The sequence below is a fragment of the Falco peregrinus genome, chromosome 3 (genome assembly GCF_023634155.1).
Source record: "Falco peregrinus isolate bFalPer1 chromosome 3, bFalPer1.pri, whole genome shotgun sequence".
Classification (NCBI taxonomy): domain Eukaryota; kingdom Metazoa; phylum Chordata; class Aves; order Falconiformes; family Falconidae; genus Falco; species Falco peregrinus.
The window spans coordinates 112,894,558-112,918,992 of NC_073723.1; the positions used below are offsets into that span (position 1 = coordinate 112,894,558).

Consider the following 24,435-nt stretch of genomic DNA (forward strand, 5'->3'; position numbering starts at 1 on the left):
TTCAAGCTTAGGAAGCAGCTGCAATAGGCAGTACCAGTCAGCCTTGGGAGCTAGAAAACACAGCACTGCAGGGCCTGTCCAGCCAGCAGCCTCAAATGAAATAATACCATTCATATTCTTTATGACCAAGAGCTCTCTCTCATCTACCACTACAAAAAAACAGCAGACTCCTTTACCTCTACACAACAGGTAACAAATATTTATCGTTTATAAAAGCATCACTAAAGAAAACATTAAGCACAGGGAAGAAAAAGGCAGAATTTCTCCTAATAGTCTTTTTCATGACAAAGCAGCCTTATCAGTGGATAGGAAAATTTCCAAGGCAGCTTGTATCCTAAAACATGTGGGAATAACATCTCTCAATGACTCTTCTCCAACACAAAAGGGTTTGTAACAACAGTGCTGACAGAATCTGAAGCTGGAACTCCAGATTTTCAGCTTTGACAATGGAATTATTGCACATTATTCTTTCTAAGTAAATTAAACCCATTAATCATCATAATTAGTAACGCTCTGTGTCAGTGGTATGGTAACAGAGTTAGTCATGATACTGTGCTATTAAGAAACTGAAGAATGATACTACAGCCACTACATGCTGCTGGCTGGCTGTGGAGGAGTATGTTAACATCCAAGGCTTAAGAAGGACTCCAACTTCAAAGAGATAGAGAGCAGCAAGAGATACCATCTCTCTGATGCTGGCTTTAAAGCCCAGGGGATGATGAAAGATAGCAGAAGAGAAATTCTTCCTTAGCATGATTCTGCCTGAGCCAGTTCAAGCATGGCAGAAGTTATCTGGGCCCATGAGGTTTCCCTCTTGATTTATACCTAGAAAAGTCGATATCATCTCAGCATAAAGACAGCTCCAGTCTCATACCCAGGGATGGGATGGGTTGCATGTGGAGTCCATCAGGATGCTGAGCTTTGGCATAATTGCCCCAGTGCTGCTCTCATCAACATTTCATCACCATGTATACTGGAACTGCATTAACAATGTGGTTACCAAATACCAACGATCTATCCATTAATAAATGAATGGGAGATCTCGATAAACATTTATCATGATGCAAGCGCCTTACGCCACCCCCCTAACATGTAATACTCAGACACTAGATACGTGTTGAGCCTTTACAATCTATTTATGAAGTACCTTAATCTGGTTGTAGTGCACTTACATTTGTTTGAATTTAGCTACATGCATAGGCAGAGGGTAGCTTATGTGCTAGGTACAGTATAACCACAGGATAAAAGACCCTGATGATCCCTGCCCCAAAGAGCTTACTAGCCAGATAAATCACAACAAATAACTTTCTCAACAAGTTTTTCTTCCTTCTTTTGCAAAACGTCTCTGGAGAAAGGGGAATTTTTTCTTACCCAACAGATTTGTTACTTCAAATTGGTTACCAAAATGTTTCACTAATTTCATTTTCTATACCACTCAACAGTCAGGCTAGGTTGCTTAGATACAATTGTCATTTGGAATTATTTTTGCTCTATGACTCGACAAACGATTGAGTTCCTTGATTGATTCTGATGTTGATGCTGACAGAAATGGAATTTAAAATTTCCTTCCCTGCTGCATAGTATGATTGGATGGTATGAATGCTATAGAAAGTGAACACAAAGGAATCAATCTAGACACCTCCCTCACACAGAAAGTATGTTCCTTCCAGTGATGTCAGTGAGCCAACTTGCCTGTGTTGTGAGAAAGACTGAAACAAACAGATGCAAACAGATTCATCCTTTTATTCTGATGTGCATGCGCCTGTATAGACAATGTGCCCACATATGCCTGTACTTGATAAGATACCATTGTCCTGTACTAATTGTCTTTGCCAGTCATACTTCCACAATGTGCTCTTAGGACAGGTGCTCAAACTATCCACAAATACAGGATACAGCAGATCCTCAAAGGACAATGCGTCTCACTGAATTGCAGCTTCAATCTTCACCCCAAAGCAACAGCTCTCAGCCTCATGCTTCCTCATCCCCCATTCTCTAGTACTCTACATCTTTCCCCCCCACATGTTTGCCACTCCCCTCACATCAGCTTTTTCTAAAACAGCCAGCTTAGTCAATAACACAGCACCTGGCTCTTCCAAGTCAAGTATTTCTTATGTTGTGAGCTCCACCTAGTGATGTAACCGAAGCCTTATCTCTAGGCAATCTTGACACTGCAGGGTATTTTGTGCCGGACACAAGGGATCTGGGATTGAGCAGCACTGGGAAAAAGCGCCTTTCTGCCTGCTGGAATTTCTCTGACAACATCAGTAACTGCAGTGTATCAACATCAAAGAGTTGCTGTGGGCATAGGCCACGCAGTCAGCTGGGGAGCTAGGTAGAAAGCTAGAGGAAAACAGGGTGAAACATAGCCCAGTAGCTTCAAAGAGGACTGCCTTCATATTCATCATAGGCAGGTCCTGGCAATTCTCTGCAGTGAGACAGATCTCCCACCCCAGTTCCCTACTGCAGCTGTCAGCAGCTAATCCTTTTTGAGTGGTGCCTTTTCAGCAGTCACGCTGAGGGCTGGACTCCTGATGTTGCAGAATGCTACCTTCGGATTTGGTTGAACCACACAGACTGCACAGCCTGAGAGAAACTTCTAATCATCTTCCGTAGTAGCAGAGCACTTGGGCTTCCTATGATGCCAGCACAAAGCTTTTCATCAGTACTTGTTCAAATTGAGCAACAGAGGCTAACGAAAAGATGCCAGAGAAGAACAGAGCAGTTTTTCCACCTGCCTATCTGGCTACAGTTGTAACTGCATGTAACAATGTGCAAAGCACAGCATCATGGGCAAGAGGACAATTCCAGCAAGACTAGGATCTGATGGAAGCTCTCAAACTGTTGTGGGGGCCACCCCATTTCTCTGTGGGGCCAATGCAGCACCAAGCTGCATGCCTGCACAGAAGCAAAGCCACGGTTTTCTCACTCAAAGACAAGTTTCTTCAGCTGTGACTTCTCTCTTCCTAGAGGTTCTATCAAGTATACTGCAAAATATCTTCATTCTTCTAATCGGATGTGCTGAAAAAGTTTCACACTAGAAGGATGCTAAGTGTTTTCTTAGCCTCTAGAGCTCTCTCAGTACAGTATGCTCACAGCACTCTTTAGAGCAACTGGAGAACTTCAGGCGCTTAGCAGAGAGAAAACATTGCCTACGGAAGAAATGGGCATAAGATCTTACCACTTGACCAAAATACCCATAATACCAACTAAATACCCATACCAACCACTAAACTTCACTGTGTTTTAGAGACAGTGAAGATGGATAGGTCTTGAGGTAGTATTTATGGAGGGAGCACATGCAAAGATGGTATGGAGGTTAGGCAAAGGAATGAGGACCCTTTATGGTCCTCAGATCTTTCCAACTCTAGGCACAGCATCTCTGGACACATAACCAAGGAAGTCCCCAGCATATTTCTCTCTCATTGCCTGCTCCAAAAGTATGTGCTGCTGTATCATATTCCATTCTGATTTTTGACCTTTTGCCCCCATGCACTACTAACAAGCTGGCATTGAGGCTGACACTTTTGGAATCACAGGCAAAGCTCTGAAGATCAAGGAGGATTAGATTCCCAGTAGGGGATGAAATACAGCTACTTGGAGTAGGACAGACCTTTCTTGTAAGCCTACAAATCTCCAAATTGCCTCCTTTCCTCAGTGGCCCTTCTCCACTAAACATTCACCCTGCAGTTTCCATTGACTTATCCTGTACTGCTTGGTTGTCTCTCCTTTCTTTTTTTAAACCTTCTAGGCAGATTTTTGGGGGATAGTGGGCTTTATCTCCTACCTAATCCCCCGTTAGCACCACAGAGTATAGGCCATGCAATATAAAATAGGCTGTGCCATGTCTCTGTGCTCCTGGGAACCATGTGGCTGCCTAAGGCTGTTGGCCAGGTCCCAGTCCATCAAACAGACTCATTTCTGAGCACAGACTTCAGTGAGATCTGGCTCAGACCCCTTTACAGTGACAACGGTAATATAAGAATGCAGACACAAAAAGAAAAGCACATTACGCATCCTCCAGCTGCTCTCCCCAGGTCTCTTCCTCTTTGGGAGACTGGCAAATTTGGTTTCCTGGAAACATTTTACCAGGCCATCAGCAGAGAATAAGGGGCACAAATCAGATTATTTATTGCAAACTGAAATCACAGAGGTTCCACAATAAATTGGAGTGCAATCTTGTTTACCCACTGTATCCCATTTTTGCTTTGGAGTAACAATTTCACAGTCAAATCTGTTGTCTAATATTTAAAACATCCACTCTCTCCCTTCCTTCTGTCAAGGGAGATCAGAACACTGAGACAAAATCTTCAATAGATTCTCAGACTCCAGAAAAATAATACAAACCCAAACCAGATAGTTTCTTAATTTCAAAAGATAATGATTTACCAAGATATTCTCAGGCAAAAGAAATATATCTATACATATACATATCTCTATCTACAGCATTTAGGATTTCATCCCTCATTTTCGTAAAATTCATGAAAGATTTATGAGTTATTCAGCTACTCTGAGTTCCTGGTATATTGCTAATAAACCTTTCCCTTGTTCCTATTGTTACATCTCATCAGCCCTTCAGCTATTTTAGGCTTTTGAAGCATATAAAGGTTCTTTTTTGTTGAAGTATTTTAATATCTGCTTCTCCAAGATGAACAAGTTTTGCTATTCCATCAAATCCATCATTTTTCACTCTCCCATCATAACTTAGAAGCCAGGCAGATGACATATTAATCCCTTGTTAAGACAGGAGTGGAGTTAGATGACAGGAACCTCTGAAACTAGATAATGAATCTCTACAAGTGCTCCAGCCCTTAAAGAATTAAGCAAACATAGCTTCTCCTGAAAGTAAATTCAGGACTCTTATCACAGCAAAGGGCATACTGATACACTGCCAGCATTCAGCTTTGCTAAATAAAAGTCTTCAAAAGACTTTGAGGACCCATCCAAGTGTAAGCCTTGTGCAGCAAAAAGAATGCTGAATTTTTTATTCTATTGACTGTTTCCCAAGAGACAGTTCTTTTCCTGGACCTACTTCCACGCCCTCCTTTCCTTTACCACAACTCATTCTCAATTCCTAAGCAATTTATACCATTAGTTTCAAGGAAATCTTTCAATGACTGGATGTACCACAAACTCCATCCTTGGCAGACCACAGGTTCTCTTCTTCTGCAGGCTTTCAGAGCTGAGAAATAGCACTTGGTTTTAAGTCCTACACACTTCCCAAAGGTGAGCTGGCATAAGAAGGACATAGTTGCCTGCATTCAGCCACAAGACATAATCATGATCAAGTCCACAATTGCTGCAGCACAAACAAACCAGTAGGCTACAACAAGGCTTTTACCTTCAGTCAGATTCTACTGTCCCTACTGTTATGCCCTTCCTCCAGAGGTCAGACCACAGTACTCCTCCTCCTCCTCCTCCTCCATCCAACACACCCCCCCCCCCCCCCCCCCGCTTCCTTAGGGCTATTTAACTACCTAGAGGGAACGAGCTACAGCTGCACATCATCCATGTCAATCAACCCACTGCCTTTGAGGCAAGGCCACAGCTGCATGTTATCAATGCTGATCAACCCACTGCCTTCATTCCTCTACACACAATGTTTAAGATATTTTCAAAAGAAGCCAAATAACAAATCAGAGAAACTCGTCATGGTTTCCCCAGGAAAGAAAATAAGTTAACCCCATGAAACACACTCTATTACTCAGGACCTAGATTTTGCAGTTTAAGCTCCCAGCTCTACCTGCCTTATCTTCAAGGTCTCCTCCGGGCTATGGTCTGAAGAAACTGATGCCTAAGTGCTGTCCAAGGTCCAGGAACACAGCTGCTCTGCCTTAATTACAGAGACACAGAGACATTCTCCTTGCCAGAACTAATACAGAGATATATGCAGCTTCTGCGAGAGGCTTCAGTTTGAGCAGATTCTCCAGGGCACACCGTGGATGAGGCCTTTAGATTTTAATCCTTTTGCTTTTTCATCTTTTTTTCTTCACAGTCTTATCATGCACTGCAGAGTTTCCAGTGACTAAGCCCACAGGAGGAGATAAAACTCCCCTGTAGACAAGAGCAGAACAAAAGAAAGGAAGTCCTGATTCAGCCTCTTGTCAGCAAGTCTTTCCCAGAACCAGGCCTGGACAGATCACCTAGAAAAACATCTAAACTTCCATCTTAATTACTGATGAAGCTTTCATCACAACAGTATCTACGTCCCTCAGAGTCTTAACAGATGTGTCATGACAATACTCTGGCCAAATGATACAATTATCTCCATTATACAGGTGAGGACGGATACCAGGAAAGGGAAGTATCTGATCCACTATCAGACACAAAACCTGCTACTGAGCAAAGAATTTAACATGAGACTGCAAGCTGCAGACTAATGCCTTAACCACTAGCTACTTCTATAATTTACCTCCTAAACATAAAACTCACTATGAAGCAAGTCTTGTTCTCCCTCGGTAACACTTTGCCCCTCTTCCCAGGACAGATCACTGCAGCAGGCACAGACTTGCACTTAGTTTTACTATTTGAGGCTCTCAGCGCTGAGAATCCTCTCCCACAACGTATCAGTGTAGTTTCTACTTGGGGCAGCAACATTGAAAGCATCAGCCAAGCAGACCATGCATCATTATGGATTGATTTCACAGCCTCATAATTCCTGTCTTCTCTGCATGCAAGTGATCCAGTCTGGGGCCATCCAAATATATTTATGCACTGTGAGGCAGCACACCTGTATGTCAGAGTATGTAGGCATAGCTCAATCTGCTCATTGATCTTCCTGTCTGATGTTCATGTGACACAGGCATAGCAGGAGTTCATGAAAACAGGGAGAATCCAAGCAGAACACAGCCTGAGGATTAAGGAGGCAGCTTTCCACAAGCTTGTCAGAAATCATGAGAATTAAGAATGCTTGGGATTTCAATTTCTTTTTATTCAGAGAGCATTCTGTTCTTAACTACAGTTGGCAGCCACAGTGGCCACCTTATTTGGCTTTGTCAGGGTTGAATTCAATTACATTCAGAAGGGGAAACAACATACCTTAAGTCCAAATCACCTCGGACACACGTCCAAATCAACTCTGCGCAGCTGCTTCCTTTGTGAGGGGTTCCAAGGAGTAGAACAGTGTAGTGGCAAACTGAAGCTTAGAGACTTCTCAGTACATTTTGGCGAAGAATCATCCTTTACTGCTCTCCTTACCTCTAAGCCCATCTTCCCATCCCCATGAAATGAACAAACAAAGTAAAGGACCAGCAAATGGTTTAACTTTCTGGTTCCTATATCTGCGACACCACCGATTCACTGTGTGGCCTCAAGCAGGCTGCTTCAGCACATTGCTCCTAAGTTTCCCCGCTGGCTAAGTGCAGATGTGTAGTAAAGCTGAGAGGCTGCAGGCAAGCCGTTATCCTCCACTGGAGAGGATCAGAACCAGTCAACCCATGTATTACAAGTGCATTTATGCTCGCATTAGAGATATTCTCCTGGGTGTTTTAAGAGCTGGAAGAACTGAATTTTACATCTCTTGCTACACAGCCACACCCTAGAAATACTGTTTTTACATTGTTATCAAGTCCTCCCAGTTAGATAACATACAAAGAAATACACTATGCATGAGACAGAGATCAAATCTGGGAGCTCTCAGCTGCTTTTCTTCAGGGCACCATGGTACTTCCTTTCCAGCATTTAAACATAGTCACAGCACAGGTTGTCTCTGCCCGAATCTAGGATTTTACTGAGCACCTGTGAAAATATTTATTAAAGCTGAATCTTGGCAAAGATTATATCTCAACTTTTTGTATCTCAACCTTTTGTATCTCAAAAAGGTATGTCCCACACTGTTTCATTCTGGATGCTACTTTCTTCTTCCATCACAGATTATGCACAGTAAAACTTTGGAAAGCCTGTCTCTGCTCACTGCCCACCAGTGTATCAGATACCTCTAGTATGTGATCTCTGAAACAACCACTATCAGACAAGTCTCACAGTGCATCCAACCCAGCTGTAATTTCAAAGCATGCAAATAGAGAAGACAACCTTTACTACAGCAGTCTGGAAATTGTGAAGAATCTGGGTCCCTTTCTTGCTAAGCAGACTGTAACTCTTTACACCTCTTGGTAGCAATAAGATCTCGCTAATAGAAAGAAAGGCACTGAAAGTTTAAGGACCCTTGTAGAAAACATGAGGATAACACAACCTATAGGAGATAACCAGGACTTGCCCTGTAGGAATTCTCCTAAAAAATGTAGATTTGAGAATTGGGACCTCTAGGTTATAGAGGCAGCTATATAGAGGCTACCTAAGCAGCTAAAGAACTAGCAGAGTTCAGCTCTGGGGGCATTTGAGGTCTGGCCTATTCCCCTGACTCACCGCTGTAGTCATCAGCCTGTCAGAAGGAGGAACATTTAATTATTCTTTTCCAAAACTTTCCAACACAACTAAAACCTTGACACATTGAGATGGAAAAAAAAAAAGAACCTGCACCAAATCTTTAGAGAGAAAACATGAAACAAATTTAGTGTCACTCTCTATATAGCATTTTCCTTTATTCCCCTTTCAACAGCCCTGGGAGCTGCTGGGATTTTAACCATTCAGCATACTGAAATGTAGACTGGAGGATGGGAGGGCATATGAAGCGCAACAGCAAGGAGAGGGAGGTTGACAAGAAAAGCAAGAGGGATGCAGGTGTTCTGAGTACACAGGGTTTATGGATGACTTACTCAGTATTACACCATCAATTATACTGATGCTGTCTCAGCTGGATTAACTCCTGGCAGACAGGAGGCAGTTTGGGAGATGGATTCGCTTTTCTGTCAGTCATGATCAAGACCAGTGCTCCCCACTCATTCAAGCAGGTACATTTGCACTATGTTCTGCAGAGGAGTGACTGACAGCTTCACGAATTTCTGCAGGAGTCCAATGGCTATCTGCTGCTTGCCTACCTAACTTTTTTGGCAGGTCAGTGTAGGGAAGCCAGCACCACTGGTTCAGCCTCAGTGCCACAACACCGCTGCTGCTCTGGCACCAACTCTTCATGCTCAGTGAGCATAACTGCAGACCACCCCCTAACTCAAGAGGAAGATGAGGGCTCAAGTCTTTCAATTGTTTCCAACAGCTACCCAGAATCCACTGCACTGGGAGATGAGCAGCCTCCCTGCTGACTACAAAGTGCTTTAAGGCCTCTGGAGGGAAGGATTCCCATGGGGCATAGTGTTTATCACAAGCACAGCATCACACACAACATGAATCATCACACACCAATGTCACAGCCCCTATAGTAAGTTCTTAAGCATACAGTACAAGAAGCAAAAAATGATGCCTGTCTCTTTCCTCTTCAGCCCTCCTAGCTGGTCCATGTCATCACTTGTGAAGAGATGTTTGTTCTTGTGGATTTCTGTTCCTGCCTCTGGATCTACAATAATCCCATAATTGTGATGCCAAGTAGCGCCTGAAGACAATTTTATCATAGTCTGTATAATGTGTAAATACCATTAAGTTAGACAGATTTTCTCATTAATTCTCCGTCCTGGTGACAAGCCAGGAATTAACACAATTGATTTTCCAGTCCTTGCTCATTATCAATCATCCAAGAACTTAGTCACATCTCATCTGTTCCACCTGGGTCCCAGGATTTATTTGTAGACTTCAACATATATTAAACTAATAAAAAACAATAGCCATAACAACCTTTGTGCTCAAAACCCAGACAAGAACAAACTATGTAAGTTCCTAACTCCTTTGGTGGGAAACTTCCCACTACGTACCACTGCCCTACAGAGAACAAGCAGTGGGCAGGTTAAGGAACAGTCTGCTGCACACTCTCCGTTGCACTACTACTTTCCGTCTTGCAAACAAGAGATACACCTCTGTGTAGCTCTCTAAAAACTTAAAGAAACAACAATTCATAGGGTGTTTGTTTCTGGGAGGTGTTCCATTTGAAGTTTATAGAAGCTGTATAGTGTTTGCAAGGAACCTCCACAATTCAACCAAAATTCTCCCCATTACTCCCCTCCAAAATGCTTTGGACTGCCACTTGTTTTCACTGACTGCAGTGGGAGTGCTGCCCTTCAGTCCCCCAGCAAGGGGAAAGATGCATTATCTGACTAAACAGGTTAAGAGAAGGAAGTGAAAACCTGGGAAAAAATGGGTAAGGATGAAATGAGAAAGCAGTAAATACAGCATAAAACTCTTCAGCTCTAGAACAGGCTCTGTAAGGCTGCAAATGGGGAGGAATCACAAGCAGTGTTGCCGAAGGGAATAATCTCAGTGTCTCACAGTTCCTGTGGTTCCCACCACATCTGTCCCGCTGTCAGATCAAACAAGCAGAAGGAAACATTCCCATGGCATGCTGGAATTTTGCACTCTTGAGCTTTCCTGATCTCCTTCGCTACCATCTCTTGGACCAGAAGTAGAACTCTGGCACATACAGAATTTTCTGCAGAGATCTACAGGTAAGGCAGATACTAAAATAGCAGTCTGGCAAATGCAAGCCCTCTGTTATGAAACAGATGTGCTTTCAGTCTACACAATCCTCAATGGGCCTCTGTAGAAAATGGAGACTCTCACATAACATCTTATACTCTCATTCCCATATCCTCAGTCTCTCAAGTATTCTCTTGCTTGTTCCATATCATACTGCTCCACGGGATTATATCCTGTGTAAATCTACCCATTCATCTATCTGTAGCTCACCCAAGAAACAGAAAACCCAGAGAGCAAAACACTTTTTCCATAAACAAAAACAAGCAGACTACTGTAGACAATAAACAGTTTTGAATCCCCCTTACTGAGTGCATCTGTTCTTCTGGCATATGCATTCACAACGGGACTCATAGACCAAAACCATCTCTCTTCATCCATTGCAGGAAGACATGTTCACTCTGGCTATTACAGGCTGGTAATGATGAGCACTGAATGCTTTTGTTGTGCTAAGTTGTGGAGGCAAACCTCTTCTCGACTCAGTAATCATTTTAAACTTTGTGAGACAAGTGCAAATTCAGATACTCGCTAGGATCAATATAATGAAGCAGGTGCCTTTTACCTGCATCTTCAATCACATCTTCAGTTTTTTTCTTGTAGATAGTTCTCAGTCCTGTCATGCAGTGCCGAGTTCCATAAATCAATCAAACACGAAAGAGTGGGGAGGAAAGAGGGAAGTCTCCTCCCAGGCATTTGAAGTGCACAGTTAGTCCCACAAGCTCTTTGCCTCACCCTAGAGGGCCTGTAAATAAATTTAGTCTTTTAAAGCCATCAGCTCTGTTTGGCTCATCTGGATCCAAAAAGTACTCGACACAGGCTCAGAGATAGAATTATCACTAGATAATAATAATCTTTATGGAAACTATTTAAGGGTAATTCTAATCTTTTTTATTAGGTGACTTCTGAAACTTCCAGTACAGGGAGATGGTACAGGTTTGGAATACTAAGCAATAAGAGGTTAGAAGGGATATTTCAGTCTGGTGGCTGTTTCTCCAGATAATTGGATTCCTAATCCCCGAAAGGTTATGATCTCCGTTTACTCTGCTGGGACAGAAGGTGCCCAATTAAGTCTTTTAATGCATGATCCAGTGCAGGCTTCGGCCTTGCCTGCAAGAGACAGGTAACAATTTGCAAATAATCACAGCAGGGAAAAAAATGAAGATGTTGCAGATACAGGGAAGTCAGGCCCTGATAGATTAGCTTCTGTCCTGTGTTCCTCACTGGAACAGAGAGTGGGATATGCCTTTCTCCCAGCTGCTGTAAAACAACAGCTCACAACATCCACAAACACAAAGGATGATCAAGTCCATTCTCTAAAGTGTGCTGGCTGGCTGGCTTGTATGCAAGAGCCTGCTCCTGTCTAAACACAGCCGGATAAATACCTCTCCAGCCCAGATCTGGCAGCCCACCATGAAGTGCTCAAAGGGTAAGTTGTCTAGGTAGTATTGCTTCTGTGTTGTCAGCTTTTTTCAAGGTTATGGCACTGAAAGGCAGTATCATTAGCAGAAAAGCATGGGGAGTGGGGAGGCATTCTATTCTTTACAGAGAACCCATATTAAATCACAAAATAATCTCTCAAGGACTGTGAAGTGTTTGGCTGCAGCACAGAGGAGCTTGTGAATACAGTGGAAGCAAGCTAGCTCTTGTAAAGCATCTTCACAAATGTGGAACAAAACACAGACAGCAAGGCAAATACACCACCCCCACCCCCATCTCAGCAGGAAATTAACAGGAAACACTGATGGGCTTAAATCTAGTCCTAAACAAACAAACAAAAAAACCCAAAAAACCAAAAACAGGAGCCAAAATGGTATGTAAGGATCACTTCACAGAAGCTCATGAAGTTCTTAGTCCAGATTACATCTGGTGTCTTCTTGGTAGTATTACTACTATCAACAACCACTGAATGTTTCATGCAAGGACTCTACCAATGAATAAGGAGAAGCAATGTGTCTCTGGAAAAGAAAGCATTCTTAAGGAACTGCTTATTTCTGAGTGAGACACCAGACAAAGACTGGTGCCAAAAGAATAAAGATCATGGACAATCATACAAAATGATGTCACCTTTCAGGTACCTAAATTGGTTGCAGCAGCACAAGGAGCATCGCAAAAAGAAAATTCAACCCTCATGGTTCCCAGAGATAAATTAAATGCACTGGTTTGTTAATATGGGTAAGGCTTACTGTACACAAATGATTTTGTAAGTTTACTACACCTTTTGAGCAGCCAGGGATCTTGTCTGAATCCTCTCACACACCAGTGCTCTCTCATGGATGACATTTTGCTGGGTTTTTTCCAATTCACTGCAGACCACAAAGGTGTGCATGACATTAGGTAAAAAGAATTTCTAGGAAGTATGCTAACAGCCTGCATGAGAAAAATATGGAGACTTTTTAAGGTTATACTGAAAATAAACAAAAAAACTTGTCAGAAACCAAGACTTTCTCCTTTATCAATGGCTGAGTTAACTTCCCCCTAAAACCTGACAAATACATCCATTCATGTGTAGCTAGTTTTATAGCAGATTTCAGACTGGAACAGATTTTTATAGCCCAACCTTGAACTCTAGCAAGCACAGAATCCCAATTGGTGAGGTAATAACACAAGCTGCAGCATCAGCCGCAGAGCCCTGCTCCAGGACAAAGGACAGGGACTAACATTAGGTGAGGCAGTGAGCTAACAGGGCATCAGGGACAGGGGCTGAGCCCAGCGGATTGCTGACAGCCAGCTCCCTCACGATCAGAAGGACTCCTGATACATCCCAGCGTTAGTCAGCTCTTCCAGATCTAGGACTATACAAAGCTCTGCCAGATCCCCTCAGCTCTATGCTATTTGAAGTCTTGGTTCCCCACATACAGCTCTTCCAGCTCACTTCAGTCCTGCCTTAAACCCACATATACATGGTATTCTGCCCATCCAGGATGTGAACAGTGAGCACTGATTGAAATTATATTAATGGGCGAGGCAACAAGCCAGGGAACTCTCTTCACTGTCACTCACTTGGCAATGACTAGAACAATTTATAGCAAATTGAAGTGTAAGGACTTGATAATGAAACTACTTCATTTCCAACTCTGATTCAGCTGCCACCTGTAAAACTGCAGCCAGGAATGGCCTCTGGAAATTCATTATAAGACCATTAGACTTCCACCAGGCACTGCCTTCACCTTTATGCCTTTACTTCTGTGCTCACCCACATCAGCTTTGTTATTGTAACTGACTCCTCCTCTAGCTGGTCCCTGAAATGATCAAGGACCACAGACCGATTTATTACCACAAGGACACAGGATAATGCAGCTGTCTGCTACTTTTACAGACAGGTGTCACGTGCAGAGTTCAAAGCTCCCAGCACTCAAATGTCCTTTGCTGCCCAAGTGGGCTCTCACCCCAGTAAAAGGGGAAGCAGTGCCTGCTGGAACACCGAAGTCTCTCTGGACAGCTGTTCCACATCAAGGACAAAAAATGGGGCACAGACTGCGTTTGGCCACTGACATTTTACAAATGCCTGTGCTAGTATTGTGAACAGCGCTCCTGCCAGCAGAGCCAGTTTCTGACATTCACACCTGGATTGGCACCATTTGATGGTGGCCCTTTCCATCAATGTCAGCCCCGTCCCCGTAGCATAAAGGTGCTTTATGCTACTATTTCAGCCAAACTGTTCAAAGCTATGCAAGTTCCAAATGCAAAATTTCTATATGCAACTCCATAGCCTGACAATTTAGGTCAATTTTACTGTTGAAGCTTTTCCTTGGCAGACATAAATTGAATAGTCTATTTCCACTATTTCCATCACAGGACAGACATTTCTACTGCACTGCCTCTCTGGGACTCTTATTCCCTGTCCCTTCCCCATACACAGACAGGATTTCACAGAATTTCAGTTTTTCCCCCAAAACTGTTAGCAGGAGAGTGGTGACTAGGATGGTCAGGTTTTGAGTGTAAGAGAAAGAATCTACATCAAATTCAGTTTTCCCTAGAAACTACAAAGCCTTGCTGAAGCAAATGCTGAAAACATTTCTTCTCTTTAACTTGTCCTCCATAAGATGCTTTTTACACAAGTCGGAATGCAACACATTCTCTCCCACACAAAAAAAGCATACAGATCTCTAGAAAACAACCATTTTTTTTCTCCTGTAGGTTAGCTTGCTAGAGAGATTGATATTCTGCTTTTTATGTCTCAATCCTCAGGAGACATTCAGTGCTCCTAAATTACTTAGATACATTTCTTCACCATCTGGAGATGAGTTAACTCTCAACGGGAACGTGCATCACTTTCCTATGTGTACATCCATTCAACCCCTCCTGACTCATAGAAAGCAGAAACGCCTTGGTGCTGCTGCCTTCAGCCCAGTACCCTTCTGTCAATAGACGTATCTCGCACGTCTCATCTCTGACCAGAGGCTGCAGAAATGGACAGAGGAATTTAGGACTTGGCTGTTTCTGTCCATGAACATTGTTCAAAACTGGAGATTCCTATGCACACAAACGCACTAGGAACAGACCAATTTCCTGCTTAATGGTTTCCCAGGACATAGCTCTGCAGAAGACAAAGAGTAGGCCAGTAGACAAATAAATACAACTTGTAACCTCAGAATGCATATGCCAAGTTCACACACTGGGGCAAGTCACCTCCTTTCTGCAAATCCCGGGCTCTTCAGTCATAAGAGTCACACCATCACCTTTGTGAAAATGCTGAATACCTGTGGATGAAGAAATACTATATAAAAATGTTAAAATTCCCTACATGTAAAATTTTTTTTTCTCTAGAACACCTGAATTTCTGTGTATGCACATCTTATGCAAGGATACTGACAGAACCATGACAAAACCTGAAACAGTGTAGATTCAGCTCCCCCAGCTTATCCTTAGTCTCATATTTGAACAAGTTAAGATGCTGGGATCCAATGACCGTGAAATTTGGGATATGGATTTTAGAATTCAGGCTATCACCACTGAAAGGACAGAGACAGGGAAGCTCTGTGTGCCACGCTGACCCACTATTGCTCACAGAACAGCAAATGATTCCCCACTGCCTTGTGAGCTAGTGGTGAAAAAGAATAAAAATCTTTTGGCACAAAGACAGGATTTCAGCTTCTGAAGTTCATGAATACATAACCATCCTCTCTGACTCCCTTCTTGATCTTTCCCCATAATCGTCCTCTATCCATCCATGTGCAAAATGGATCCACGTCCATCGTTGTTCCCCCTTTTCCTGGAAACCTTAACCCCAAAGGTTTGAAGAAGCAGAGATGTTGCAGGTGACTCATGCAGAAAGGAACGTTATAGAAAACTTGCAGCATGTCACTGGGGAGGAAGCTCTGTGTTTCTGGGTGGCTAATTAACTTCTGCTTAAGAACTAATTTAAGACGACGGACCAGATCAAAAATAGTATGGCACAGAACAAGATACACTTTAAGGTTTTATGGAGCTCTAGAACACAAAAAAAGCGCATATGAATCTCTAGCTTGTTATTACCAACCTTTCCTTTATTTATAATGACTGGAGCTAAGGTTTTTACAGTAGTAGAACCATCCCCCACAGGTTAAAATATGACTCAACTTTGGCATAGAGTGGCCTTATGCCATACAGAAAGTAATTTATAATCTATCTGAAGTTATTTCATCACCCCTTGGGACGACGGATAACAAGACTGGGAAGATGGTTTATTAGATCCCCTTTCCATTAGGTCACAGTCTGAGAAATTATTTCCCGCAGTGTGATGATGTTTCACAGACTTATTTGCAAACACTGCATGAGATGTAAATTGCCTGAATTTGCCCTTTATATGGAACAGGCATTCGGTTTATTCTCTTACCACTAGTAAGTCAGCTGATTCGCAGAGCAGGCCTTGTTTTTTGGCTTACTGGGACACCTAAAAACATGCATAATCTTTATTCTTTGTGCTAAATCAGTGACAAGGCACTATTTCCCACACAAATTTAACCACTGCCTAAAAGAAATTTTCATTCTACCCTAGAAAGAGGAAAGACAACTTCAGCCTTTATTAAAATGGCTGGGCTATTCAGCATTTCCAAATTGGCCACTGATCTAGCACTAGAACAAAGAGCAGATGCCAGGATCTCCCACCTCAACTAGCAGCTAAAGTCACTGCCAGACCAGCAGAGCTGGCCAGTACTAGTCCAGCCTAGGACAAGACATCTGAAAGGTGCCAGCCAAGAGGTAGACTGTAGGAGGCAGACTCTAACCTCTCCTGTTGCTGAGCTCTTATCACTTTCAAGCTCTTAGAGCTGCATACCAGATCCTGTGTTTTAGCAAGGTTCTCACTGCATTCCTTGTTCTCTGATAAACGGCCTATGTGACACATCTCTCAGCCAGCACGTTCATCTTGATTCATTATTGACAGAGCCATCTGATTAATGAGCAGATTCTCCTCCTTGTTGTTTTCATGAGAAAGCAGCACAATGGTGCCATAGATTTTTAATTCTTCAAACCACTCTGGCCTTGGCAGCCTGATGAGAAGTCAGCAGAGGACAGTAAGGGGTTATAGTTTTGTTTGGATTTGTTCTGTTTTCAAAAAACATTTGGGTCTTTCAGTGCAGAGGTTGTGAACTTCTCTCTCAAGACAGTGCATGCATGAATTCTGGCCAGATGCCCAAGCATAGGTTTCCTTCCAAGGGAACAGATACACTGGGTTGGTAACCCACTGTGCTGGCGTATCAGTGAGACTTGAATGTTGAAGCAAATCACAGTCTCAGCTGACCCCAAAGGAATGCTGAACTATGTCCTTCCAAGTACTTCTCATTCAGACAAATCCATGTGGCCACTGAAACATCTAGATTAGAACATGGGCTTTCCTGTGATCTAACTGTACAGAAAGGATTAGCACTGACAGTATTAAGAGTTATCATCAGAAAAAGGTGCAAATGAAAACTCAACAAATATGTTAATTTTGGGTCTTACTCTGAGTTACACAGAAGAGCAAAAACCTTATTTCAGACAATAAAGCATGAACGTTATTCTTCCAGTGCTGGGCTGTTTCCTTTAGACATACAGCTGCAATAAGCCAGTTGTGCTGGGTTTTATTAAAACTTATGAATTTTTTAGCAGTGTGAGGAGCTATAGATTTTTAGCTTGGTTAGATATTTAGTTCTGGCTTTTTAAAGCTAAAATGAAAAATAGCTTTAAAAAGCCAGAGCAGCATTTCATTCCTTAGATATATAATTCAGCAGGTGCAAAACTCCACATAAAAAAGCAATCAAAGGTGATTTAAATAATGTACCAGTGACCTAAAAACCAAACCAATATGTGAGGGGAAAGGCCTACTTATTAAGGTACCAGACTGGTACATACATGACCTTAATGAAGCAGCAGTGACTCAGTCTACTCACCCAAGAAATAGGAAGAATATAGTTCAAGCTCCTAAAAACACTATAAAAGTAAAACACTATAAAAGATTTTCCAACAGTGATTCAAGATGTGTTAAAAGCAACTGACTGAACAGAAGTACATCTCAGAAAGTGCACAGACACTGCATTTTTTTTCACCACAAGTGTGCTATCCATGGTGCACAGCTTGCCCACGCTCTTTGGAAGCTCAGCCCTCAGCATCCAACCAGAACAGGCTTGCTAAACCATCAGCAAAGGTTTTATAAATGTAAGACTGATCTGACTGGCTTCCTTCAAATGCCTGTTTCTGCCACTGCCTACCTGGGCCAGAAGCATTTGTCCAGACATAATCTGCACATGAGAAATTCATCTGCAGCCATTTACTTTCCAAGTTCCCTTAAACCACAGGAGACCCAACTAAAAAAACTTGCAAACACAGCTAACGTGAATTCCTATAGAGACAAAAAATGAGGTCGTTTTAAGCACATATTTGGGAAGCCTCCTTTCTCCATTGTCCTCAGATTTTTGATACCCTAGCTGTAGAAGGGAAAAACACTCCAGAAATCTAGCTGTTGTGGCTGTAAAAAAAAATCCTCCCAAATAAGAAGGCTGTGCTGACCAGTGCAGTGACCTGAGCCTGCGAAACCCCTAAAACCATAAATGCAGGAGAGACACCCCTCCTTCCTCCTCCTCTAACAGTACAGTCTGCTGCATAAAACGTTTTTGCTGCTCAATAAAAAGTGGACCTAGGATTCTGCATCAACCTCACAGAACAGCAGAGGAGCAGCAAGCAATCTGGTCCACCACTTCGCTCACAAAGAATCAGTTTTTTTTAGACTGAAGAACAAGGTCAGAAGTATCAGGACAATCCTAGTGCTCTGCAGCGACCTGGCAGCCTAGGGCACAGGTACCACGACCTCTCAGCCTAGGGCACAGGTACCACAGGGTGCTGCAGCAGCCACGGAAGAGCAATGCTGCCATCTGCGGACGATCAGAATTATAGCCTTCACCTAAAGGGTACTGGACAAAAAGCTGTTCATTGTTGCACGAATTTCAAATCTCTCAATATTGTGTATTAGGGGTCCAGTTTCTTTAAAATACGTTTAAGTTGACTACTGCCTGCTACCAGGGCAAAATTAGAGTGTGTTTTAAGAGCAAGTGCAGAACGATTACAGTAGTAACAGAACACCCAATATGCTGTCTTGCTAAAGGATACTCAGCAGACTGGTTTCTACAGATTCAGAAAAAGAGCTTTATCAAATTTCTTTGGGAAGGATTCTTGAGTTCAGCCCGTGTGTATCTAGATGCCACACTATTCTGCATTTTATTCTCTAAAATTATCTCCAAATGCTATGACCTTGGGGCCCACTCTGTACCACAGAAAAGCTGAAAAGTATTTCCCTGGCCTAGCTGTCTCACAATCATAGAACCTGCAAACCCAAAGAGGAAACCACTTCAAAGCAGGCAATGATAGGAGGAGTGTTGCAGGTAAAACATTAGCTCCACAATGGTTTATAGTCATTAAACTTTACTGCAAGAACTTTCATTCTCTCCTACTCAGGTGGATTTTAAACCAGAAGTAAAAACTGAAATCATCATGTTTCATAAATCCCTCACACATCAAGTCTTCTGCTATCTGTTTTCAGCTATGATAATATATATGCTATATGTATATATTATATATACGATATATATAAAATAGAGGTGGCAGAGCCAAGAGGTCGCTCTGGACTGTTCAAACCACTTTAACCACATATGAAAAAAAAAGAGAGCCAGAAAGCATGTAAGACAAATAAGACTTAAGTCTCCTTAAGCTAATTGCATGCACATTTTTATAGTAGACTGCACCAGCAGCTAAGACAGAAAAACTTGAAACCATTCTTTAGGCTCATTTATGACACATATAAGGGAGGCGTTATGCCCTCACAGCCCAATGAAACAAAATCATTACAAGTCAGGAGCAGAGATCATGGCACTGGAAGAATAGCAGACCACACAGATGAGGATGAAGTCCATCTTTATTAAGAAGATTGAAAGGTCAGCTGAAACCTCCTTGCAAATGCTGAACAGTACATGGCACAGAAAACTACAAAGAAAATTCCGCTCTGATGAAAACACTGGAACTACTCTGAAGTCTGCCATTAGTAGGAGATGATCACTGAACTTTTTACCTGATGATATGGAAAGACAGGACTATGCGATTCATAAAAGGACACTTAGACAGAAAAAAAATAATACGATCTTTCATGCACTTATACTATAAACACAGCAAAGGCCCTCTTTCTTCCAGAAGGATGCTTTAATACATGTGCAAAAATACAACTGGAGTGATATGAAATAATCAAACACGGCATAATTATCAGAATGACATTCAGACACTTTATTAGATAAGAAGGCCAGGAGGTGCTTTAGGACACATTAACAGATGGACTACAGATCTGTTAATCTACCAGCATAGACTCATCACATCGCAACAAGCTCACCAAGACAGACCTGAAAGGAGTCTAGAAAGTTTATATGCAGGGAACGTAGCATTGGGACATGGAGGAGAGGTGTAGGGAAAGAAACCCAGCGTCCTTATCAAATAACAGACCAATAAAGGAACCTCTCTTACCACTCAATGTCTATGTGGAGATTATTTTGGTCTACTTACATTGGTTAAGTCACCTGTTAGGTTAGTTCATACCTAAAATGTTTTCTAGTACTAACATGCTTTTGGGGAAGTACACAGAGATAAAGCACTTATTAATGTCAAAGCTCTTTATAACAATAATGTTGGCTCAGCATCCCTGTGAGGTAGGCAAAAATCAGCTGTTTTCTGAGACACAGAGAAGGTAACTTACTTCCTCAAAGCCATGGTAAAGAATGTGTTATTTATTATTAACATCCTTAAGAGCCTGGAATGATATTGTTTTTCACAGACAGGGAATTGAGGCAACTACCATCTGCTAGCAAGGAGTTACCAAATTTTCATCTCATTCTTACTACTAAAATGCTTTGAATCCCCCTCACCTTGAAAAGTGTTCCACAAACATATACCTGTACTGGTAAGCTCTTCCTTCATGTCTGTAACAAAAAGCACGGGTCTTTCCCAGCAGTAAGCAGACACCAACACAGGGGGCTTTTCCCTGCTAGTAAAGGGTAGCCTAGATACAACTACAATCAGATACACTACTGATGATCACAGCCTGGATCTTTCCACCACTACAATTACAGTTAGCAAACATATGATACAAGTATTAGTTACTTGAAGGAATTTCACTTGAGTACTCTAGTTTACGTAGAAGGAATATAAAAACCGGTAACTATCCATTCTTTTTAAACCGATAGCTATACAAAAACAAGCTATCATAAAATGAAGCACTTGGCTGCTACAAAAGGTAGCAACAAAGCTATGCTGGGATTAACCTAATAAACTCACATATCCCCAATTGCAAGGTTAATAGATTCACCAGCTAAGTCCATATCCCCAGAACAGCTTTTGCTTTGCCGAAAAGTGAAGTGGGTCTTGTAGCAAGACTCTTCTTTATTCTGTAAGGTCCACAAAGAAGTAACAGTAGATACTGTGTTGTGTGTGTATTGAAAACAGTTTCCAAAACCTTTTGGATAGCTCCCTCCATCCAGCTGAGCTGAACTTTTGCATCTTCTCATGTTTCTAACTTAAACAAGTATTTAATGTAGAAAGCAGCACACAGTTGCTGAGGTCCATCTCTTCTTTTGTGCCTAGTCAGAGAGATCATTTGCCCAATTTTAATAAGATGAAACTGTGGCTCATAAGATATATCTGGAAAGAATCCTTCCCGTTGACTACAGTGCAGCTGTAAAGGAGGAAGCCAAGAGGCAGGTAACACTGGATAACACAAAGCCATAAAAAGTCACTTAAATAGCTATACCATGTAATCTTGCACCATCAACTCAGCTCTACTACTGTCAGTACAACCCACTAATATAATACTCAGCACTTTCAGATGAACACCACAAGGGTATAACTTACCTATGACAGATGCAGAGTAACACCATGCTACTTTATTGCTAGTTTATTGCTCACATTTAAAAGCCCTTCATATAGTGGTTAGCACACTCCCACTTGATTCAAAAGCAAAGTTGTGCTTCAGGCACTAGCAGCTCTAGCTCAACACCTCTGTCAATTCCTCTGAAGCTTCCCACAGCTCCTGTGAACAAACTTTTCACCAAAAAAGTTTCCTGCACACAGGAAACTTATTTTTCAACCCAGAAAAGAATTCAGTTGCCACTGTGCAACATAGTATGGATCAAATTAATCTTTGCACTGGTTGCATTTGGCATATTTTTCACACTGCTACACAATTGCTGAAACAATCAGTTCTCCAAATGTCTACGGAGTATCAAGTGGCAAGATCTGCAGAAGAAAACAAAACCCCAGGGTAAGAGGGGGGTGTGTGTGGGAAGAGGTGGAGAACTTTACAATATGTAAATCTGATTCAGTCACACAAACTCTGGACTCCATTAGCAAAAATCTTGTTAACAAAAATGCTTTCTTCCTGTTTCCAGTCTTAATTTTTTTATGCAGAGCCAATGCAATAATCCCCATTTCTTTTTTTCTAATTCTGTACCTTTCTGCTTTGCTCAACTGGGCTTCTTTTTGGGCTTCCTATGGTAAGACATTCAACTCCAATACTCTGAGTGGCTAAATAACCAAAGAATGACAATTGAAAAAAGACTGATTTTTTTTAAACTAAGAATTTGTTCTTCCACTCATGTATCCATTAATCCATGCCAGAGAAATCTGGCACCCTGTCTATTGCCTCCCCCTTAATTCCAAGACTGTCATTCAGAGAATAAATCCTAAGCAAATGCAAAAATGGAAACCACTTGTTTTCCTATGCACTGAGGGCTTTTCAGTTGCATAATTTGCATTTACAGCTTCAGCTTTCGTAGCAGAATATAAATGTACTGGTTTTGGCTTAAAGTTTGTACAGTGGGCTATTCATGCTGCATTTTAGCACCAACATCCCACAGAGATACATAACTTTGAAATTTCTAGACTATAAAGACCAAGCAGAAGCAACCGTTAATGAATTAGTATCTGATGCATTTCAGGGGGCTTGGAAATGAAAGCTCAAAATTTGTTTAGGCAAAAAAAACACAACAAAGATTAAACCATACAACAGATGAACTATGCTCACAAGGGAGTGAAGTAATAGCACCTACGTTGCTGTGATGCAAAACATTTGGCAGTGTTTTCTGTTTACCACACAGGAGCCACTGGACTCCCTGACCATGGCAAGAAAAGGAGTTGTAAGAGCAATCAATCACCGCACTTGTGAAGGGAACAGAGTTTGTGTTTGAGGCTCAATCTCACTTTCATTGAGTTGACAGCGAAAGAATTCAGTGGCAGAAGGATTAGGTTTTTCAAACACTTCCTTGTCCTCACATCTCCTTGCTTCCTTGAAGCAAAGCTGCACAATTCACTCCTTCTGAAGAACTGACAAATCACTTTTGAGTGGTCTGTCGTACAAGTTAACCAAGACAAGAAATTATCAAACTCATAGATAACCAACTGCTCAAGACAGTCTCTCCATTCTTCCCACTGTCCATAATGGGTCACATACACACATCACCCACAGTTAATCAGCATTAATACCGAATTGTGGGGCCTGACTCTACAGCTCTTGTTACAGTTTGGGCAGAGCACCGGCTGGTGCTAGTGTAATACCACAAACATAGAAAAGCCCCAAGAGGAGATTGAGTTTGGCTGTCCGCTGAGGAATTTTGTTGAAGCTCTGACTCCGAAACTGCCTTTCCAGTGAAAATGCCATTGGGATGGTGAGTAGTGGCAACGCCATGCTGATGGTATAACGTGTGGCCAGCACACAGAAAATCAAATAGGGCAAGAAGAGCAGCACGGTGTAGAGAATATAGGAGAACGCAGGGCCAATGAGGATGGCCAAGGTGACAATACCCGCCTGCTGGTCAGACTCCATGTCTCGCGTGTTGTTGCTGTGCAGGATGGCCTCAGTACTGAGAGCTAGTGGGATAGCGTAGAGCAGTGGCGAGACAGACAGATAACCAACCTGCACAGCATGGGCAAACATGACAGCCAGGGGCCCAAAGGTGATCAGGATCACCACGTCTCCAAGTGCAACATATTTAAATCCAATTCCTGTGGCAAGACACAAGAATAAAATGAAGTATCGTGAAAAACTCAAATGACAGAAGAGAATGGATAATATAACAGAGCAGCCCTTCCCATAGAAATATTGTAAAACGACCAACACACACGTAGCTATGGCCAAAAAGCATTTTATCTCTTTTTTCCCAATGATAATAAAGGAAACACATCTTCTGAATTTCTCCAGTTGAACAATGAAACAGAAACTAAGGGCTAGGTTCTAATACCCATCTTCACATCCAGGAGTACCTATTTCTGCTGAAACCTATAGAAAAAGATACTCCTTAGTGTGATCAGGCATGCTAGAACCTGATCCTGAAGAAATATATGCAATGCTCAGAACAAAATGCAAAACCGACAAGATTCTTTCAAATAAACTAACATAACTATTTGAAAGTTTGACAGTCTGGAAGTGACTGTTTTTCTTTTCTTAATAATTATGTCTGAATCTACCCAACACAGGAA

The 24,435-nt window shown here is 42.0% G+C and overlaps 1 protein-coding gene across 4 annotated transcripts in view; it reads right to left on the bottom strand.

Annotated features, from left to right (window-relative positions):
* Positions 1–24,435, bottom strand: part of UBIAD1 (UbiA prenyltransferase domain containing 1) — a 38,763-nt gene that overhangs the window by 12,791 nt on the left and 1,537 nt on the right. For 3 of the 4 annotated variants that reach the window (XM_055799176.1, XM_055799175.1, XM_055799177.1), the window contains exon 3: positions 19,820–23,961. In XM_055799176.1, the coding sequence (XP_055655151.1) occupies positions 23,474–23,961 (488 nt within the window). In that variant the 3' untranslated portion in view covers positions 19,820–23,473. Of the gene's footprint in view, positions 1–19,819; positions 23,962–24,435 lie in introns of those variants that run through there. The other variant, XM_055799178.1, reaches the window with a different exon arrangement.